Source organism: Taudactylus pleione, unplaced genomic scaffold (assembly GCF_031769625.1).
Source record: "Taudactylus pleione unplaced genomic scaffold, aTauple2 ptg000015l, whole genome shotgun sequence".
Taxonomy (NCBI): Eukaryota; Metazoa; Chordata; class Amphibia; order Anura; family Myobatrachidae; genus Taudactylus; species Taudactylus pleione.
The window spans coordinates 25713350-25730889 of record NW_028284417.1 but is presented as its reverse complement, the minus strand read 5'-3'; the positions used below and the strand labels follow the sequence as shown (position 1 = coordinate 25730889).

The 17540-nt window shown below is 43.8% G+C and overlaps 1 protein-coding gene across 1 annotated transcript in view; it reads left to right on the top strand.

The window, feature by feature from the left end:
• The window catches only part of MDN1 (midasin AAA ATPase 1), a 389265-nt gene that overhangs the window by 126030 nt on the left and 245695 nt on the right, over window positions 1-17540 (top strand). Inside the window, exons 22-28 of the mRNA XM_088472042.1 lie at window positions 5247-5357; window positions 5451-5602; window positions 11058-11236; window positions 11972-12180; window positions 12277-12423; window positions 12511-12652; window positions 12738-12872. Coding sequence (XP_088328168.1) covers window positions 5247-5357; window positions 5451-5602; window positions 11058-11236; window positions 11972-12180; window positions 12277-12423; window positions 12511-12652; window positions 12738-12872 — 1075 coding nt within the window. The remainder of the gene's footprint in view (window positions 1-5246; window positions 5358-5450; window positions 5603-11057; window positions 11237-11971; window positions 12181-12276; window positions 12424-12510; window positions 12653-12737; window positions 12873-17540) is intronic.

The window sequence follows — 17540 nt, the reverse complement described above, 5'->3', positions numbered from 1 at the left end:
CATGTCCAGTGGGATCTCTACTCGTTGGAGACTTCTATGGTCTAACCCTTCCGCTAGTTAACAACCTTGTAATAGTTGGACATCTAGGATGGTTCAGGGTGACTGTTCGGTCTTGCCTTTTGCCTCCCTGCATACTCTTTGTTGGAGTTTGTGGACAGGATCAGCTCTGTATCTGTAGATTGGTATCGTTATACTTCCATCTATATGATTTAAGTCCAGCAGTGCTGGGATTCTGCTATCTGCGACTGTTGCAGCTTCCTGTTTTCTCGAGTTTTGTTCTCGTGTTCCTGCCCTTCTCCTATGGATTCTGGTTGGGGTTCTCTGCTTCCTGCGCTCTGGCTTGGTCTGTTTCAGCTGAGCTTGCAGTGTTCTGATGCCTCTCATCTGCGGGTGTTCTCTGGCTAGTCGTTTTTTTTTCCACTCGATTTACGCAGTAGGTTTTGGAATTTCTGTGACTGTTCAGCAAGGAGTTCTCATTGTCTCCTGGCTCTACGGCACTTGATCCTCAGCTCTTGCCTTTCCATTGGGCCTCCGTATCTGGGCGGTCCCGGCTTTGGTTTGGCAGAAGGGTCAACAAGTTCTCCGCGCTTTCGCGCTTCCCACCCGGGAGGTTGGCTTTGGGACGTCCCCACTGTCTTGAACTCCAGTGTCCCCTAGTGGATGAAGGAGAAAACAGGATTTTGGTACTTACCGATAAATCCCTTTCTCCGATTCCACAGGGGACACTGGACGCCCGCCCAGCGCTGCGTACTTGCCGTTTTGTTTGGTCCTTATATGGTTGTGTGACTGCATGTGTTCCCTGCAGTGGGTTCCTGTGTTCTCCTTCAGTCGGTCTTGTTCCGTTCTGTGGTCTTCTCCTTCTCCTCATATTCCTTTTGTCCTCCGTCTCCTCTCGGGCTCAGTTCTTAAACTGGGGCTGATGGGGCATAGAGGGGGAGGAGCCAGTCACACTTCTAAATTATTTAAGTGCCAGGCTCTACTCTACCACCGTCTATACCCCACTGTCTTGAACTCCAGTGTCCCCTGTGGAATCGGAGAAAGGGATTTATCGGTAAGTACCAAAATCCTGTTTTTGCCTTTTCATACCTGGCCATATGAAGAGTTTTTGAAATGGCTAGTCTATATATTATGATGACCCTGTTTTTAGCCAAGCTGGCATTTACTGCTACTCTTCTCAGCTTCCTTAAATTCCTAAATTAATATTAGTGATGTGTGCATGAACCCATTGCTTAATTCCTTAGGTTTTCAATTACTGATTAGCTAAATTAATAAGCTCCCCGCCACACTTTCCACCGGCTCCTTAATAATCAGTTTGATGTGCTAGTGATTTATGTATGTACCCAATGCTCAATGTTGCAGTTTTCTAATGTTTACTTAGCAAATTAATAAATGTGTGAGATGTCATATTGTTATACAGTGGATATATTAGTTGGAATGCTAAGTTGCAGCATCCTCATTACTGAACACTACATAATCACTGTACTAAGCTTAAAATACTCCTATCCTACAAATATCGTCTCCCTATTTGAATGTTCCTGTATACTGTTATTGTACAGGCAGATCTGCGTGGCCATGTTATGGAGAGGTCTATTCTTTATTCGCTCTTCTGTTCTGAACATTATAAAATGTGGTGACTTCAAGTGAATCATTACCATACTCATTGCTGCTTGTATTTTGTTATGCATTACACGGATTATTGCAAAAAAAAAGTGTAGACTTCTAGTTAAATGTAGTCTGAGGATACCATATTTTGCAAGAATTAATCATTGAGATCCATTCAGATAATACCATGTCAGTAGCTTTACCCATTAGTCCAGAAGAACTGCAGGATGTGCTGAAAGTTTCAACCATTGCAGTGGTTTTCATCCTAAGGACAGAGAATTTAATTTGTTCCTAAACAGACGCTTCAAACTAGGAAATCATTTCTATAATCTCGGTTGAACAACAGATCAGAGTGCTTTGGCTCCAACACAAGAGACCCCAATGCTTTTACTCTGCCCAGTTGCTGTTCTTGCAGGAGACTTTGGAGGCGGGTGTTTGATCTTTTGTTCTTAAAGGTTCAGGTCTCAGCCTTCTTGGTTTTCTTTCATAGAAAACTTTTTACCTGAAGTTTAGACTTCATTTAGTGATACATGTGCCTCCATACAGTATATCCCCCAGCCGGCATGGGTACCGGATGCCGGCGTTCGGGATCCCAGCGGTCAAAATCCAGACTCCGGCATCCCGACAGGGTTAGCATACCTACTCTACCCTAACCGTCCTCCCTAGTGCCTAAACCTAACCTCCACTTTCTCGCACTTTAAACCTGACCATCCCCCCTTTAGTGCTTAACCCTAATCCTGTTCCTAGTGCCTAACCCTCCCCCTAATCCCTCTACTTACCTTCAGGAGTCCGACGCCGGCATTCTGACCGCCGGAAACCCAAGTGGCGGGATATTGAACGTATCTCCCCCAGCCTATTAAAACCTTTTGGATTCACTGTTATTAAAGTTACTTACCTGAAGGACTGCCTTCTTATTTTTTTTTTATCTCCACAGATAGGATAGGTTTAGAGCCGGTGTGGGGAACCTTTTTTTTCTGCCGAGGGCCATTTTCATATATAACATTATTCACGGGCCCGGTGCAGGCCACGCCCCTCACCAGTGATTACAGCAATGCCTGGAGCATCCTGAGGATGCTCCAGGGAGCTGTAAGGGCAGCGGTGTTGTTTCTGGCGAAAGTCCGGTCGAGCAGCTGTTTTCCTGCTTAGCATGGCGCTAACAGCCGCGCGCCTGGCACTTTAGTTAGAGACAGCCAGTTACTGCGCCTAAACACCCATGTTAAGTTGCGAGAACCGGCATTCTCTGACATAACAGTACGCTGAATTGAATAGCTCCGGGAGCTCCCTCAATTCGCTAATCAATATGCATTGAATTGAATTTCGGTCAATGAGAAAATTGGATTTTTTTTAATATTAAATTCTTAAATTCTATTCTTTGAGTCCTATGGGGAACACTGGACTCCCTAGCATTAAGCTCTTTGTTTTGTTCTCCTTTTTAACATTTGGGTTTTAGTTATAGAACATTGTTAATTTATTTTATTTGGTACCTTGGCTCTGTCCTTTTTGTATGATTTATAAGACAAATTAGTTATAGAGGTAAAGAAGCTTTGTGTCTTTATATTGCACCTCTATACTCCTGTGTAAAATGCGTCCTTCGCAAGACATTGATGTCAATTCAAAAACACAATATATTTTCTTTTTAAATATTAGAATAAGCGTTAATTGGAGTGTGTTAGGTCCCCTGATACTTTGCATCCACCACTGCTACACGCTTGTACCATAATAGGGTAAGAATTCCGCTTGTACCATGATTGGGTAAGAAGAGTCTGCAATGTCTGCAGCACGTTTCTGGAAAAACAATTATTTTGCATAGGCAGTACAGATGTGTCCACATCTAGCCTCCTTGCGCGTTAAACAGCCCTTCTAGTTGCGCCATGCTGTGGATTGACACGGTAGCACTGAGCGTATTTTCATGCAACTTTTCCCCTTTAAAATGCAAATCTCAAGTACACACAAGCAGCTTTTGCTGATTAAAATGATATGCAGCATGCCTATATTCTGTGTGCAACTGTGGCAGATATAACCGCAGTCTTGTACACAATCCTAGATGTGTGTAGACAAATGAGGGCTTCATGGCTTTGTGTTAACACTGTTGCCATGGAGAGTAAGAGTTGGATCAGGCTTTTCCTTATCAAGGATTGAGCAAGTAAGAACATTTTAAGTGTAAATTCAGAGGTATGATACAAGCATGGTTCCACAGACTTAAACCAAGCTCTCCCTCCATATTTGGTGAAAGTGTAGTATCTTGCAAATTTTTTTATTTTTTTTGTTAAAGAGGTTTAAGACATTTAAATTAGGAGTGCTGAACCGTACTATTTATATCTGAAGAAGTAAATTTTGACGTTCTTCGCTTTCATTATGGATTAAAGTGGTATTTGAATATATTTTTTACTGTAGTAAGGACACCCCATTCAAACAAACTTCAATTAAAAGTAATTAAAAGACGTTTCCTCCAAAAAAAAAAAGTTTGCCTATCCCTATGGGCTACTTACCCGGAAGTCTCTCCTTCATGATTCTGGGTAGCCTTTAAGCAGGCATAAGATATGTATTTCTTAAAGTTTATGGGGTCTATTTACTAAGCAGTGTTAGGAGACAGAGTGAAAAGTGATAAGGTGCCAGCCAATCAGCTACCATCTGGCATCTCAAAGGCTGTGTTTGAAAAATGACAGTTGGGAGCTGATTGGCTGGCATCTTATCACTTTCTTATCACTTTTCACTCTGTTTTCTATCACTGCTTAGTAAATAGACCCCTATGTGAGGAAAGAGAAAGAGCAATTACGAGATACATGTAGCTGGTTTTTTTTTTTTTGTTTTTTGGCACAAAATTTTGCAATTATGTATTTATACTGGGGTCTGTTGCTAGAACTTATCTTATATACTGAGCATGCTTTTCTTAATGGGATATTAAGATTGCTAGTTAACTTACTAAATTATATGGCTTTAATTACTTGAGTAAATATCCTGATCCTATACAGAATATGTTCTTAAATGTGACTCAGTCCATCCCAAAAAAGTGATAAATAAGTTTGCTAGTGGCCGCAAGGAAAGTGCAAATGCCATTAGTGACCATAAGAGGCTGTTATAAGGTGTCTCAGGCTTGAATATTTAAAGTTTCTATTTCTGAATGAAAAATGATAGCCACCATGTGTATTTCAGTTGATACATTATAATATTCCCCAGGATATTCTTTATCTGCTTTGTAATTGATTATGTACAAGGAAGGAAGAGAAATGGCAAAAACAAGGTCATCTGCAACCCTGTTCCATCCCCACATCAGCATACATGTCTCACATCATGTTAACACCTCTCCTTTACATGAAAACTTAAGTCTTTACCGGCCATATTTTACTATCTCAGAAACTTGAAATATTATTTTTCATTGGGAGGGGTGTACCAGAGGTGCTGCACTATATCCAGTTATTTTGACATTAAAAAAGAACAATTCCCCAACTCTGCAGGTGTATTCTAAAAGCTCTGTTACCATAACATCATTTTCTAATGGAATACCAAATAGTCGCTCAACCTACTTAGCGGCTAATTGTAACTTTTAAATATTTATTCTATTGCCTATAAATATGCTGTGTATACTTGGCCTACATAATTTTATGCCATCTTACTTCATTATTATCATTTGTTTTTCTTTTCAGGGATTTTGCCTTTCCTTCCTCACACAACTGGACAGAGCATCTCACTCCACTGTACAGTTGTTAATATGTCGCTATATCACCCCTGGCAATGTTAAAGCCCTATTGAAGCAGGTACATGTAATGTCTGGCTTAAGGTGCCCTAAGTAGCACTTTGCAGCATAACCTGTATAAAATGAGAAAATTATATGACCTTTTTATTCTTAGCCTCTTCCTGAGCCCCGTGGAGGCAGATTTGTCCAAATAGAAGGATATTGGATTCCATTGGGTGATAAGGATCCAGCTATAGATGAAAGTTACATCCTAACATCATCCGTTAAGCTAAATCTTCGAGATCTTGTTAGAGTCGTGGCTGCAGGGTACGTAGACAATTTTGAGTATTTCTATTGGTATCCACAGAATTACACGTTTGTTAGGTAATTTAACCATATTGTCTTAGTTTTGACAAAATTGCTGTGGCCATGTATTTCCTCAAACAGATTTACAGCGTATTGGATTTATTTATTGGGCACAGATCAGTGTTTAGTAGCTCAAAATACTTATTTAGTGGTCTAGTGGGGTCCAAAAAGATTTGGCGGGTTAGGGTGTTACACCTCCAATCCAGAGTTTGAGGACCGGAGAACAGCTCCAGGAGGATTCCTATGAACCCTTGTGGAGTGTTACCTTTTAGACTTCTGAAGTTATTTGCCACATTTAAATTAACCGTTACATTTGCCTTTCTGCGGTGCCAGGATCTAGTTCCCAATTGCCCATAGCCACATTTGGCTCAGTGGTATTATTAAACTCCAGTGTCAATGATCTTGAAATAATTTTGGGGTGGATTGCTAGTTTACGTTTTGCTAGTGCCAAGAGAAGAATGTAACCCTACCATCTGCCGCTACAATTAATGTGAAATGTCTAGGCTGATACCTGAGGCCAACCTGCATTGGCTAAAATGTTCTGGTGACTGTTCTTCCACCACCAGATTTGTGAAACAAGTGGGCTTGGTAGCCTGTTTAAGCTAATGGTAACATATGTTACTTTTGAAATCCATATCCCTTGCCCTGTTGTGTTCCTGTGACCAATAGATTAAAGTTAACCCTTTAATACCCCCAACTCACCTACTACATGAAGTTCAGCTGTCCTGAATAAGCATTCTGCCTGCTACCTAACAGTCCTGATACATAGTAATGGTCAGGAAGATAAGATAAAAAAGTGGGCTGTAGCTGCCATATATTGCCTATGAAGTCTGAGTTAATACAGTTTCCACTGAACGAAATGGGGGACATGGTGTTGGTTTACAGTTGATAGTCAGTGGCTCGCTTTGCCAAGGGGCACCAATAAGCAAGAACCCCACAACAACGAATAGTTAAAACTATCGAAACCGAAAAGGCGGAATGGGTTGGCACAGCCGCTCAGTCAGTCACTATTGCTTTCCATGTAGATCCGAGGCAACCCACGTTCTTTATTTCATTCAGACCTGTATTTGTTTTTTAGGACCTCTTATTGGGGTGTTTTATTTTGTGGTCTGTATCAGGACAACAAGCAATGTAAGAATTGAATTAATTAAGGTTAAAATATTGTAATTTTAATAAATAAAAATGCAGTTTTATATTTCTAGATTTGTAATGCTTCCCTCAGGGATTCAATTAGGTTATACGGATGTGTCTGGCCGAATTAGTATTCCTGTGAGAGTTTCTCCTAATTTTCAAACACTGAGATTTACTAAAGGCACAGGATACAAAACACAAATCTTTCTGCAAAACACCGAAAACACAAATCAAAATTAATACGCCATCAGCCAAACTTGTACTTTTCATAGACAGAAATACAACTCAGGCATTTACCAAAAATAGTATCTAACACAATCGTAAATGTAGCAAACTTGGGACAAAAGTTATAACTAGACTACCTCCTGAGCAGAGCGCATGCACAGATCAGTGTGATCTGTTTCCCAGGGTTACACTTTCACCAGTTCTTTTCCACAGGTCTTCCGTCAGAACCCGGAAAGGCAGTGGCTTATAGGAACTCCAGTTGGTCGCTGCTGGCCTCCCATGCCATTGTCCCAGTTCCTCCTCCTCAAAAAGGTACAGGTTTTTATAACAACCTGTTTCTTGTTTAGAAGCCGGATCGCTCCTTGGACCCAATCCGCAACCTGAAGGCGCTCATCAAGTACCGGGTTCTGCCTTTTCAGATGGTATTTATTTACTCTATCATTCTGGTAATAAAACTGGGGAACTACATGGCTTCCTTTGAAACTCAAGATGCCTATTCGCACCTTCCCATACATCGGGATCACCAGCGCTTTCTCAGGTTTGCGGTGCAGGAGGATCACTACAAATTCAGAGCATTACAGTTTGGGCTTTCTAAGACTCATCGTGTTCTCAAGAAAGCCATGGCGTTAATGGCAGCAGATCTCAGAGGCAAGGTCTGAATCCCTCCTTACCTGAATGACTACCTTTTTCTGGCACAGTGACTGAAGGTCCTTCATGACGAGCTTTGCCTAACGGTGACCCTCCAGTCTCATGGATGGCTGATCAACTGAAAAAAGTCCACAATCTTTCCATCTCTCAGATGATGCTTCACTTGAGAGCCATGCTGAACTTGAAAGTTCAGAGGGTATTTAACACCAGAGACAAGTTAATCACATTACAGGACAATATTTGAACCTTCCTTCGTCATCTCAGGGTGTCCATTCATGCCTGCATGTGGATCTTGGGCATGTTGGTATCCACCTTCGACATGGTGGAATACACTCATTTTCATTCCAGGCCTCTGCAGCTTAAACTTTCTTCCCCGATAGACCCGCTCCCACCTTCATCCTCTATCTCAATGGATTTTCTTGTTTCGGGAAGTTCACCACTCCTAGATGTGGTGGCGCCATCTCTGGTCTTGGACAAGGGTGGTCGTCCCTTTTGGACCTAGGACTGGGTCCTGCTCACTGCTGATGCAGGTCTTCGGGGTTGGGGGGCAGTAACGTGGCATCACCGCTTTCAGGGTTGATGGTTGACTCTGGAAGCTTTACTCCCGATCAACATGCCAGGCCAAGTTCTTTCTCCAGCACAAAGCTGTCAATATTCAGTCTGACAATGCAACAGCTATCACATATATAAACCATCAAGGCGGAGCCCGCAGCTAAGTGGCCATGAGGGAGGTGAGAAGCATTCTTCCTTAGGCCAAGCGGTTCCTTTCATCTGATGGAGGTTCACATCCCAGGAGACCACAATTGGGAAGTGGGCTTCCTATGCTGTCAGGATGTGCACTTGGGTGAATGGTCTTTTCACCCAGAAGTGTTCCAGATGTTGGTGAATCGCTGGGGGTGTCTGACATTGTCATGATGGCCCCTTGTCACAACAACAAGCTTCTTCTGTAATGTACGTGCGCCCGAGGTTTGGGAGCCTTTCAGGTTACAGGTTATCCTAACAGTCGAGTGAACCCTACTGTTACTCTACGACTTTCCCCTGATCTCTTTGATTCCGTGGGTTCTCCACAAACTGAAGTTGGAGGGCGGCACTGCAATTCTTGTCGCTCCAGTTTGGCCGCTTTGAGCTTGGTATGCCGACCTTCTCACCCTGTCTGTAGATGCCCCATGGCATCTTCCTCGATGGTCAGTTCTTCTGTCTCAGAGTCTGTGTCTGCACTTGGACCACGGCTGCCTCGCCTTGGCAGGGTGGCTCTTGGGATATCGATCTTGAGGGAAAAAGGTTTCTTCACCTCGGTCATCCATACTCTGCTAGGATACCATCCTCTATTAGGATCGATCACCGAGTCCGGTAGGCCTACTATGATTGGTGTGCTGTCCACAATCTAGACCATCAGGTTTTCCGTTAGTCTTGGATCCTGTCCTTTTTGCGGGCCGGCTTGGATTTGGGCCTTCACCCCCTTAATGTTCAGGTCTCTGCACTTTCTGTTCTCTTTCAAAAGAAAATTTTCTCCTTACCAGATGTTCAAACTTTTCTACATGGTGTGCTTCACCTTCAACCACCGTTTTTTCCTCCGATGACTCCGTGGGATTTGGCTTTGGTGTTGACTGCCCTTAAGGCTTCCCTCTTTGAGCCTTTGGAAATTGTGGACCTCCGTTGGCTTAACCTTAAAACTGTCGTCTTAGTTGCCATTGCCTCAGCCCGGCGAGTCTCTGATTTAATTGCATAATCCCATCAATCTCCCTCCCTTATCTTTCGCCCGGATTGGGCATTTGGTTATCCTTCGTAGGTCGTGTCCCGTTTCCATATTGATCAGGAAATTGTGTTATCTTCCTTTTCCGTTCCTGACTCTTCTCTGAGTTGGCCTCCCTGGATGTATTTGTTCTTTTATGTCTTAAACAGGGCTGGCCAGCCTACAAACAGACTTTGGCTCACTGGCTTCGCTTCACTATCCACCATGTCGAACTTTTAATGAACCGACTGGCCCGATCTCTGTGTGATCTCATTCCACCCAGGTCGGTGTGGACTTCGTAGACAGCTAGTCGTAGCGCATCTGCTGTGCAGTTTTGCATGGCAGCCACGTGGTCTTCTGTCCACACTTTCATCCCAATTCTATTGCTTTTGATACCTTTTCCTCCTCAGATGCTGAGTTCGGGTGTAGGGTATTGAGCGCAGCATCGGAGCGTCCCCTCCCTTAGATGGACTGATTTGGGACGTCCCATGGTTCCCAGTGTCCCTCATAGCTGTAAGAGCAAAGGGAATTTTTGTCCTTACCTGTTAAATCCCTTTTTTCTGAAGTCCATGGTGGACACTAGGTGTCCACCCTGATGCCACCAGCTGGCAGGGGTATCCTTTGGGTCTTTTCCTGCTCTCTTCTCTCTAGCTGACTGTGTGCTTGAGATCTATGTGCCGGTCTTCTCCCTCTCCCTCTTCTTGGGCATGTTAACTAAATGGGCTCTCTGGCTGAGGGGGGCCTTTGTTGCCAGGAAAAAAAAATTAAATAGTTGGTTTCCAGGCTCCACTCTATACCCATGGTTCCCAGTGTCACCCATGGACTTCAGAGGACAGAATCTAACCAGTAAGGACTTTAATCCCTTTTGTAAGAGAGCAAGAATGACACTTTGCAAGATAGAGCTTCCAGTTCTGACACTCTCTCCAGGCTGTGGGATTAGCAGATAAACATTTTCCATGTTAATAACTTTATCTCCACTGAATCAAGTTGTTAAAAGGAGATTGTTGTAATACCTTTGTCACTAAATATAATTCTAAAAAGATTAGTTGAGGACTGCATGGTTTTTGGAAATGTGCCACACCCTACAAAATAGTTTTCATTTCCGGAGTAAGTGCTTCCTTTTCTAGAAGAAAATGAAGAGAGCAGAAATCATATAACATCCCTACAGTAGCTGTCTTTGGATTGTCAACATTTGCTATGTCGGCATGGTCTAATTGGCATATTCAAAAATGTCAACACAGACAATATCAACCTGGACTATACACTTCCCAAAGACCTGCCATAACAGAGGACAGTTCCTTTGCTATAACTAGGCTACTACAGTGCCTAGTTATAGCATTTGCCATGGATTCTCCAACTGTGAACTGGCTTCCCGAGTAGAGTCCAGGGTTCTGCAGGACTTTTTAAGGCCCCAAAAACAGCAGCAGGATGGGGATATGGAGAAGTGAGGTACTCAAAACCTTTAAATATTCCAAAGTGCCAGTGTTCTATTTGAGACACTATATGCCCATAGGATTATAGAGAAATTATTTTAGTTTGCTGTAAAATTACTGTTTTTATATTTTTTCCTACCCAGTTTGACTGCTTCTTTCACAGGAAGATCTTACTATATACCATGTGTGTCATATGGCTGTGGGTTTTTTTCTTTCATTTTTTACAGCTATTTCTGTTCTCTTTTAGGAATCTTCCAGTGCTTATCCAGGGAGAGACCTCTGTAGGGAAAACAAGTTTAATTAGATGGCTGGCTTTTGCTAGTGGCAACCATTGTGTGAGGATTAATAATCATGAGCACACAGACATCCAAGAGTACATTGGCTGCTATACTTCTGACTCTTCAGGCAAACTTGTGTTTCAGGAAGGTAAACGTGTTTTAACTTTCATTGCTTTTTAAAGGAACTACTCATTTCACATTGTGTGATGCATCACCTAAAAAAATATTCTTCATTATAACTTTTGAGAGAAGAATATTAAGTTTTGAACTCATATTTTGAACAGGCTTAGTAAGCAGATCCTTAATTGCAGTTCGAAAAACAGTGTGGTGTTATGTTTTGGTTTAGTCTACTTTGAAGTATTTCTACCCAATTGAGAGAGTGTGAGCGCAGTTTCGTTACAATTAATTTGGTACTGTCAGAACTAAAACCCTGAAATAGATTTCTTGCCTAAATGATTGTTTGTTGAAAGCAAAATGTGGCTTAGACAGCATAATGTAACTGAATGATCATGGAGAACAGTAGTTGTCAATCACGTTTTTTGTTCCTTTTTTTACTATTCCTTAAAGTCGTATTTATTTCTCTATTCTTAATACATGTTTTTACAGTTGGGAAACCATGGCAGTCATTTAGAGTATTGTTTCTACAGTGTTAGTCATTGCTAATTCTTTTTTACTTACAAAAAATTAAATGAATTTAACTCACAAAGGAAGTGAGGGAATGGTTTAGCAGCAGACAAGTTTAGATTGATGTGCCAGCTCCTCACAGCATCCCCTATACCCAATCGTTGGCACTATCTTTCTGTATATAGTGTATTTTAAAAGTGGCAAACTTGTTGTCATAAGCCTAGCAGTTTTACAGTATTTGACCTTTTCTTTAAACTAGGTATTCTAATTGATGCGATGAGAAAAGGTTACTGGATCATTCTAGATGAGTTGAACTTGGCTCCATCAGATGTTCTTGAAGCTTTGAACAGACTGCTGGACGATAACAGGGAACTTTTCATTACGGAAACCCAAGAAGTTGTTAAAGCACATCCCAGGTTCATGCTTTTTGCCACTCAAAATCCACCAGGCTTTTATGGTGGCCGAAAGGTTTGTTTATATAATTTTACTTAATTTTTTTTCGTGATTCTTTTTCTCACATTATATTGCATCCATTAAAAATGTTTTATTCTTTGTATTTAATAGGTATTATCGAGAGCTTTTCGGAACAGATTTGTGGAACTGCATTACGATGAATTACCAAGTGCTGAGCTGGAAACTATTCTTCACATGCGTTGCAGCCTGCCGCCGTCGTATTGTAATAAGTTGGTTGCGGTCATGTTAGAGCTGCAGGTAATTTTGTTTGTGAATGAGGAGCTACAGTTTTGAAAGAGGAAACCATACATATTGTCTGACACTCATCATTAATTTTTTTTCCAGTCCTATAGAAGAGGATCCTCTGTGTTTGCTGGAAAGCATGGCTTTATCACACTCCGTGATCTCTTCAGGTGGGCTGAGAGATACCGGTTATCTGAACAAACGGAACAAGACTATGACTGGCTTCAGCATTTGGCAGATGATGGTATAACATGGTCATATTTGCTCAGATTTCTAAGGCCTGATGGTGAAATTTGTGTGACATGCATCATACCCTTTTATTTACTTAGGTTTCATGCTACTAGCAGGGAGAGTGAGGAAACAGGAGGAGGTAGAGGTCATCTTAAAAGTCCTCAAAAGGTGCTTCAAAAAAACGGTGGTACCAGAAGCTCTCTTCTCCAGAGAAAATTTACAAAAGCAATTGGGTGAGTATACAATTACTACATGCATCCATAATTCTGCTTTGAAAAACAGGTTTGTTTAGAATTATTTTTACTTGTTTGTTTCGTTGGGAAAGGAAAAGCACCTGGCTTGTCGGCTATGTGTAAGGACACAATTCCTTCATCTTATAGCATGCATCTTGCCATGATACTCACAAACTCTGTTTTGCTTGATGTCTCTTGGAGGCAGGTGTGCACTATACAATACTATATCAAACATTCTAAATGTTTAGCCCAGTGGTTCCCAAACTGCGACGTGGCATCCTGGGGGTGCCTTGGGACACTTGCAGGGGTCCCTCGGGTTGGTAGTCCAAATCAAATTATTTATGGTCAATGTAATGTAAATAGGTGAACAAATAGAAGTGTAAACCTGGCCACCACCACATAACTGAACCTAAGCATGACAGGTAACCGCAATTTATTTAATTTTACTCGATTTTTTTTCCAAATTTCTCGATAACAAACTTAAACTTAGGGGTGCTGTGAAACAAATGCTGATACTATACGGTGCCGTGATTCAAAAAAGTTTGAACCGCTGGTTTTGCCTATATCTACACACTAAATATAGTTTCTTCTTCACGGTCCATAGGCCTCCACAGGGAGACATTGGAGTGTAGGTGATACTTGGAGGACCGGACACCAACAGCAAAGCTTTTTCTGTCCCCGGATGCTCCGGTCCTTCCCCCTATACCCCGCCCCTGAAGGCAACTCAGTTTTCGTTGGTGTCTGTCAGGAGCTGGATCACCGATATACAGTGGGGTTGCTTTTAAGCAGCCCAAGCTTTATTTTATGATTTACTTTTTTATTTAATTTTACTATAACAGAGGAAGCAGTGCTAGACTGTCCTCTGGATGTCTGCACTGCTGCTCCATCACCCCTCCGCGACTCAAGCCATAGGCTAGGGTACTCTCTATGGGGCTTCTGGAGGACCTAGCTAGTGTGGCTTCTCGGACCCCAGACTGCAGCCGGGACTCGAGGGGACAGGTAAGGCGGGTACCCGCTCGCGTCTTACCTCCGCATAACTTTTTATACTGGCGCAAGGAATAGCTGAGGCCAGGGACCTGGTGGTTGATGTCAGCATAGGGGAGACGGCCCTCTCCCCCCAGCTCAGGGCGCCATTCCACTGCGGTCTTGACGACCCTGAGCTGCTCCTCCCTCACGGTGGCCAATTTCTGCAAACAGCCACAAGTCTCCGGGAAAGCTTGGTCCAGTCTCCCTGTATACCTCTCCTAGGAGCCAGGTTATACAGCGCTATTTACTACCTGCCATTGTGGTCTGTGTAGTTGTATTTAGTGCCCACTGCAGTTATATTATATACTCTGCATTGTATGTGACTTGTGCTAGTGGTGCTGTCGGTTTATTTTTTGATCAACTGTCCGCTCATACCTTTCCCTTTCTTTTACTATAACCCTGGAATACTGAGGTATAGGGGGTTCACTGTACTTCACATCACCTTGTATTTGTGAGGGCTGTCACATACTGTATATATGTGTTGCACACTGCACTGTGCCATATTGTGCTTATATCTGTTGCTCAGTGCACTGTGCCATATTGTGTGCTATACTATCCTTGCAGCTATGTCTAGCAAAGGAAGAGTAACAAGCAGGCTACTGCTCCTACTCTGGTTTCTTGTAAGTCCTGTTTAGCAGGTTTAACTCCAGAGGATCCCATTCAGGATGGTCTATGTGCATCTTGTTATACGGCACCTGGCCAGTTGGCCCCTGCATCCTCTCCTCAGGAACCCCCCTGGGCTTCCTTTTCACAGGTGTTGGAAAAATTGCGGACCACCTAGCGGTCCCTGTGGTAGCTCCCCCTATGGGATGGCTACAACAGGTACTCCCTGCAAATCCAGTACCTCCTTTGCCTCCTCCGTGGGTAGATGTACCTCTACAGCCTTTCAACAAATGTTGCAAAAGGAGAGACCCTTACCTAGTAAACCTACTAAGCCTGCTGTGTTATCTTCTCAGTCCACCCAGCAATCAGATTTTGAGTTATCGTCTGGGGAGGCAGAAGATGCAGACCTCTCCCTCTCTGACTCCCCCTCAAGTTAGGAGAAGCCTCCGTCTAAATTGAAATACCTGCCTTAGTGAGAGCTGTAAAATCAATTCTTCAAATAGAAGATACAGAACCCACTCCTAAGGCAAAAGAGCCACTCTTTAAATTGCATAAGGTAGTTTTGCCTGAGTTTCCTTACTCTGATCAGCTTTCTGATCTAATGAGTGAAGCATGGAATACGCCAAATAAAAAGTTTCAGCTGCCTAAATGCTTGATTTCTTTTTATCCTGTTCCAGCTCTGATTGCACTAAATGGGAAGTTCCTCCAGCTGTAGATTCCCACGTGACACGCCTGGTTAAACTCCTACCTTACCTATCCATACAGCAACCTTCTTGAAGGAGACCACTTATAGGAGGACTGAAGCTTGCCTGAAGTTTATATACTCTCTTATAGGAGCTATTACTCATCCTGCTATGGCTATGGCCTGGGTGGCAAAAGCCATTGAGAGCTGGGCTGAGGCCCTAGAAGACACATTTCCCTCTAATGCTTCTCTGGAACAGCTGTCCTATATCTCGCACATTAGGGATACACCTATTTAGGAGAAGTGGCTTTGGGATACTAGTCTTCTAGCTTCCAAGGCATCTGCTACTTCGGTGGTAGCCTGCCGTATCATTTGGCTTCGGTCATGGAAGGCAGACTCTGGCTCTAAAAAGGCTTTGGAGTCTCTGCCTTACTCTGTTTGGCCCAGAATTGGACAAGATTATGACTACCTTGGCAGCTTCTAAGACTGCTTTCTTGCCCCCTCTGCATCCACTACGAGGACTCGGATGTCATACTTTCGTCCCCAGGGAAAGGCTAAAGGTCATTCCTTTCCACGGCAGTCTGCATCCACAAAAGGCCTCCAAGCCTAGGACCAAACAGGCCTGGGCTACTAGATGTCCGCCTGACGGGGCTCCCAGAGTGGGAGGCCTACTTCTTCAGTTCGCACAGTTCTGGCGTCAGACCATCACGGATGCCTGGGAACAAGAAGTGCTCTCTCACGGGTACGCCCTCCCAGTTCTGAGGCAGGCTCCCCCGGAGTTCTTTTGCACAGGCCCTCCATCGGACCCAATCAAAACCCTGCTCCTCCAGAAGGCCATTCAGTCCTTGCTACACTCTGTCCAGTCATCACAGCGAGGGACGGGTTATTACTCTAGCCTTTTCTTGGTTCAGAACCACAACGGGTCTCATCGCCTACCCTCAACCTCAGGTCTCTGAACTCAGGGTGCCCAGGTTTCGTTTGGAAACCCTACGCTCTATTGTCCTGGCTATGGAGCCTGGGGACTTTATGGTGCCTTTGGATATTCAGGACGCTTACCTACATGTGCATATAGTGCCCTCTGAACAGCGGTATGTCCTACAGCAACCTTTACAATTTCAAACACCGCCGTTTGGGCTTTCTACAGCTACACGTGTCTTTACCAAGATCATGGCAGTTATGGAGGCCCACCTTCGTCGTTGGGGGATCAGACTGCTCCCGTACTTGGACGATCTCTTGCTATTAGCAAGCTCTCCAGAGGTCCTCCACCGCCATCTTCAGGTAGCCTTTGCCTTTCTACAAAAACACGGCTTGCTGATCAACTGAAAAAAGTCTTCCCTGACCCCTTCTCAAAGGATGGGTACATCTGGGAGCCTTCCTGGATTCTCAGGCTCAGATAATCTTCTTGACAGCAGACAAAATCTCTGCACTGCAGCACCGAGTGTGCAGGTTACTCCAAAGTTGCATAGTATCAATTCACTCAGCAATACAGTCCTTGGGGCTATTGGTACCCACCTTCGATATGGTGGAGTTCGTTCAGTTCAACTCCAGGCCCCTACAACACCTGATTCTATCCAGGTGGAATGGGCTGCCACTTCTAATCTGATCCCAGACGATGGGCCTCTCTCCAGAGGTTCGCCTTTCTCTCTCCTGTTGGTTACCGACATCCTACTTGAACAGGGGTCGTCCCTTCTGGAACCTGGATTGGTGAAGCAAGTCTCCGTGGGTGGGGCGCGGTGACAGGCCAGCACTCCTTCCAGGGATATTGGACTCCCACAAAGAGGGTCCTCCCAATTAACGTCCTGGAACTCCAGGCCATCTACAGAGCCCCCGAGTACAGTCCAACAATGCTAAGGCGATGGCCTACTTCAATCACCATGGAGGCACTTGCAGTCGGTCGGCAATGACAGTGGTGTTAAGCATCCTCACATGGGCCGAATATCACCTCCCAGCTATTTCTGCGGTTTTCATTTTGGGGATTCTCAATTGGGAAGCAGATTTCCTCAGCCGTTACGACGTGCACACCGGGGAGTGGTCTCCACAACCATGAAGTCTTTCAACTCCTGGTGGACAAATGGGGCCTACTGAATGTGGACCTCATGGCTTCACAACACAATCACAAAACTCTGGCGTACGTGTCCATGACAATAGACCCTGAAGCAGCCTTCGCAGACGCCTTGTCAGTGAAGTAGACCTTCCACCTGGCGTACCTCTTCCCTCCAGTCTATCTCCTTCCTCTGGTCCTTGGAAAATTCAAGCAGGATAGGGAAATAGTTCAACTGGTAGCTCCTGCTTGGCCCAGAAGTTTTTTGTATTCCGACCTTCAGAGTCTCTCCATAAATGCTCCATTACCACTTCCT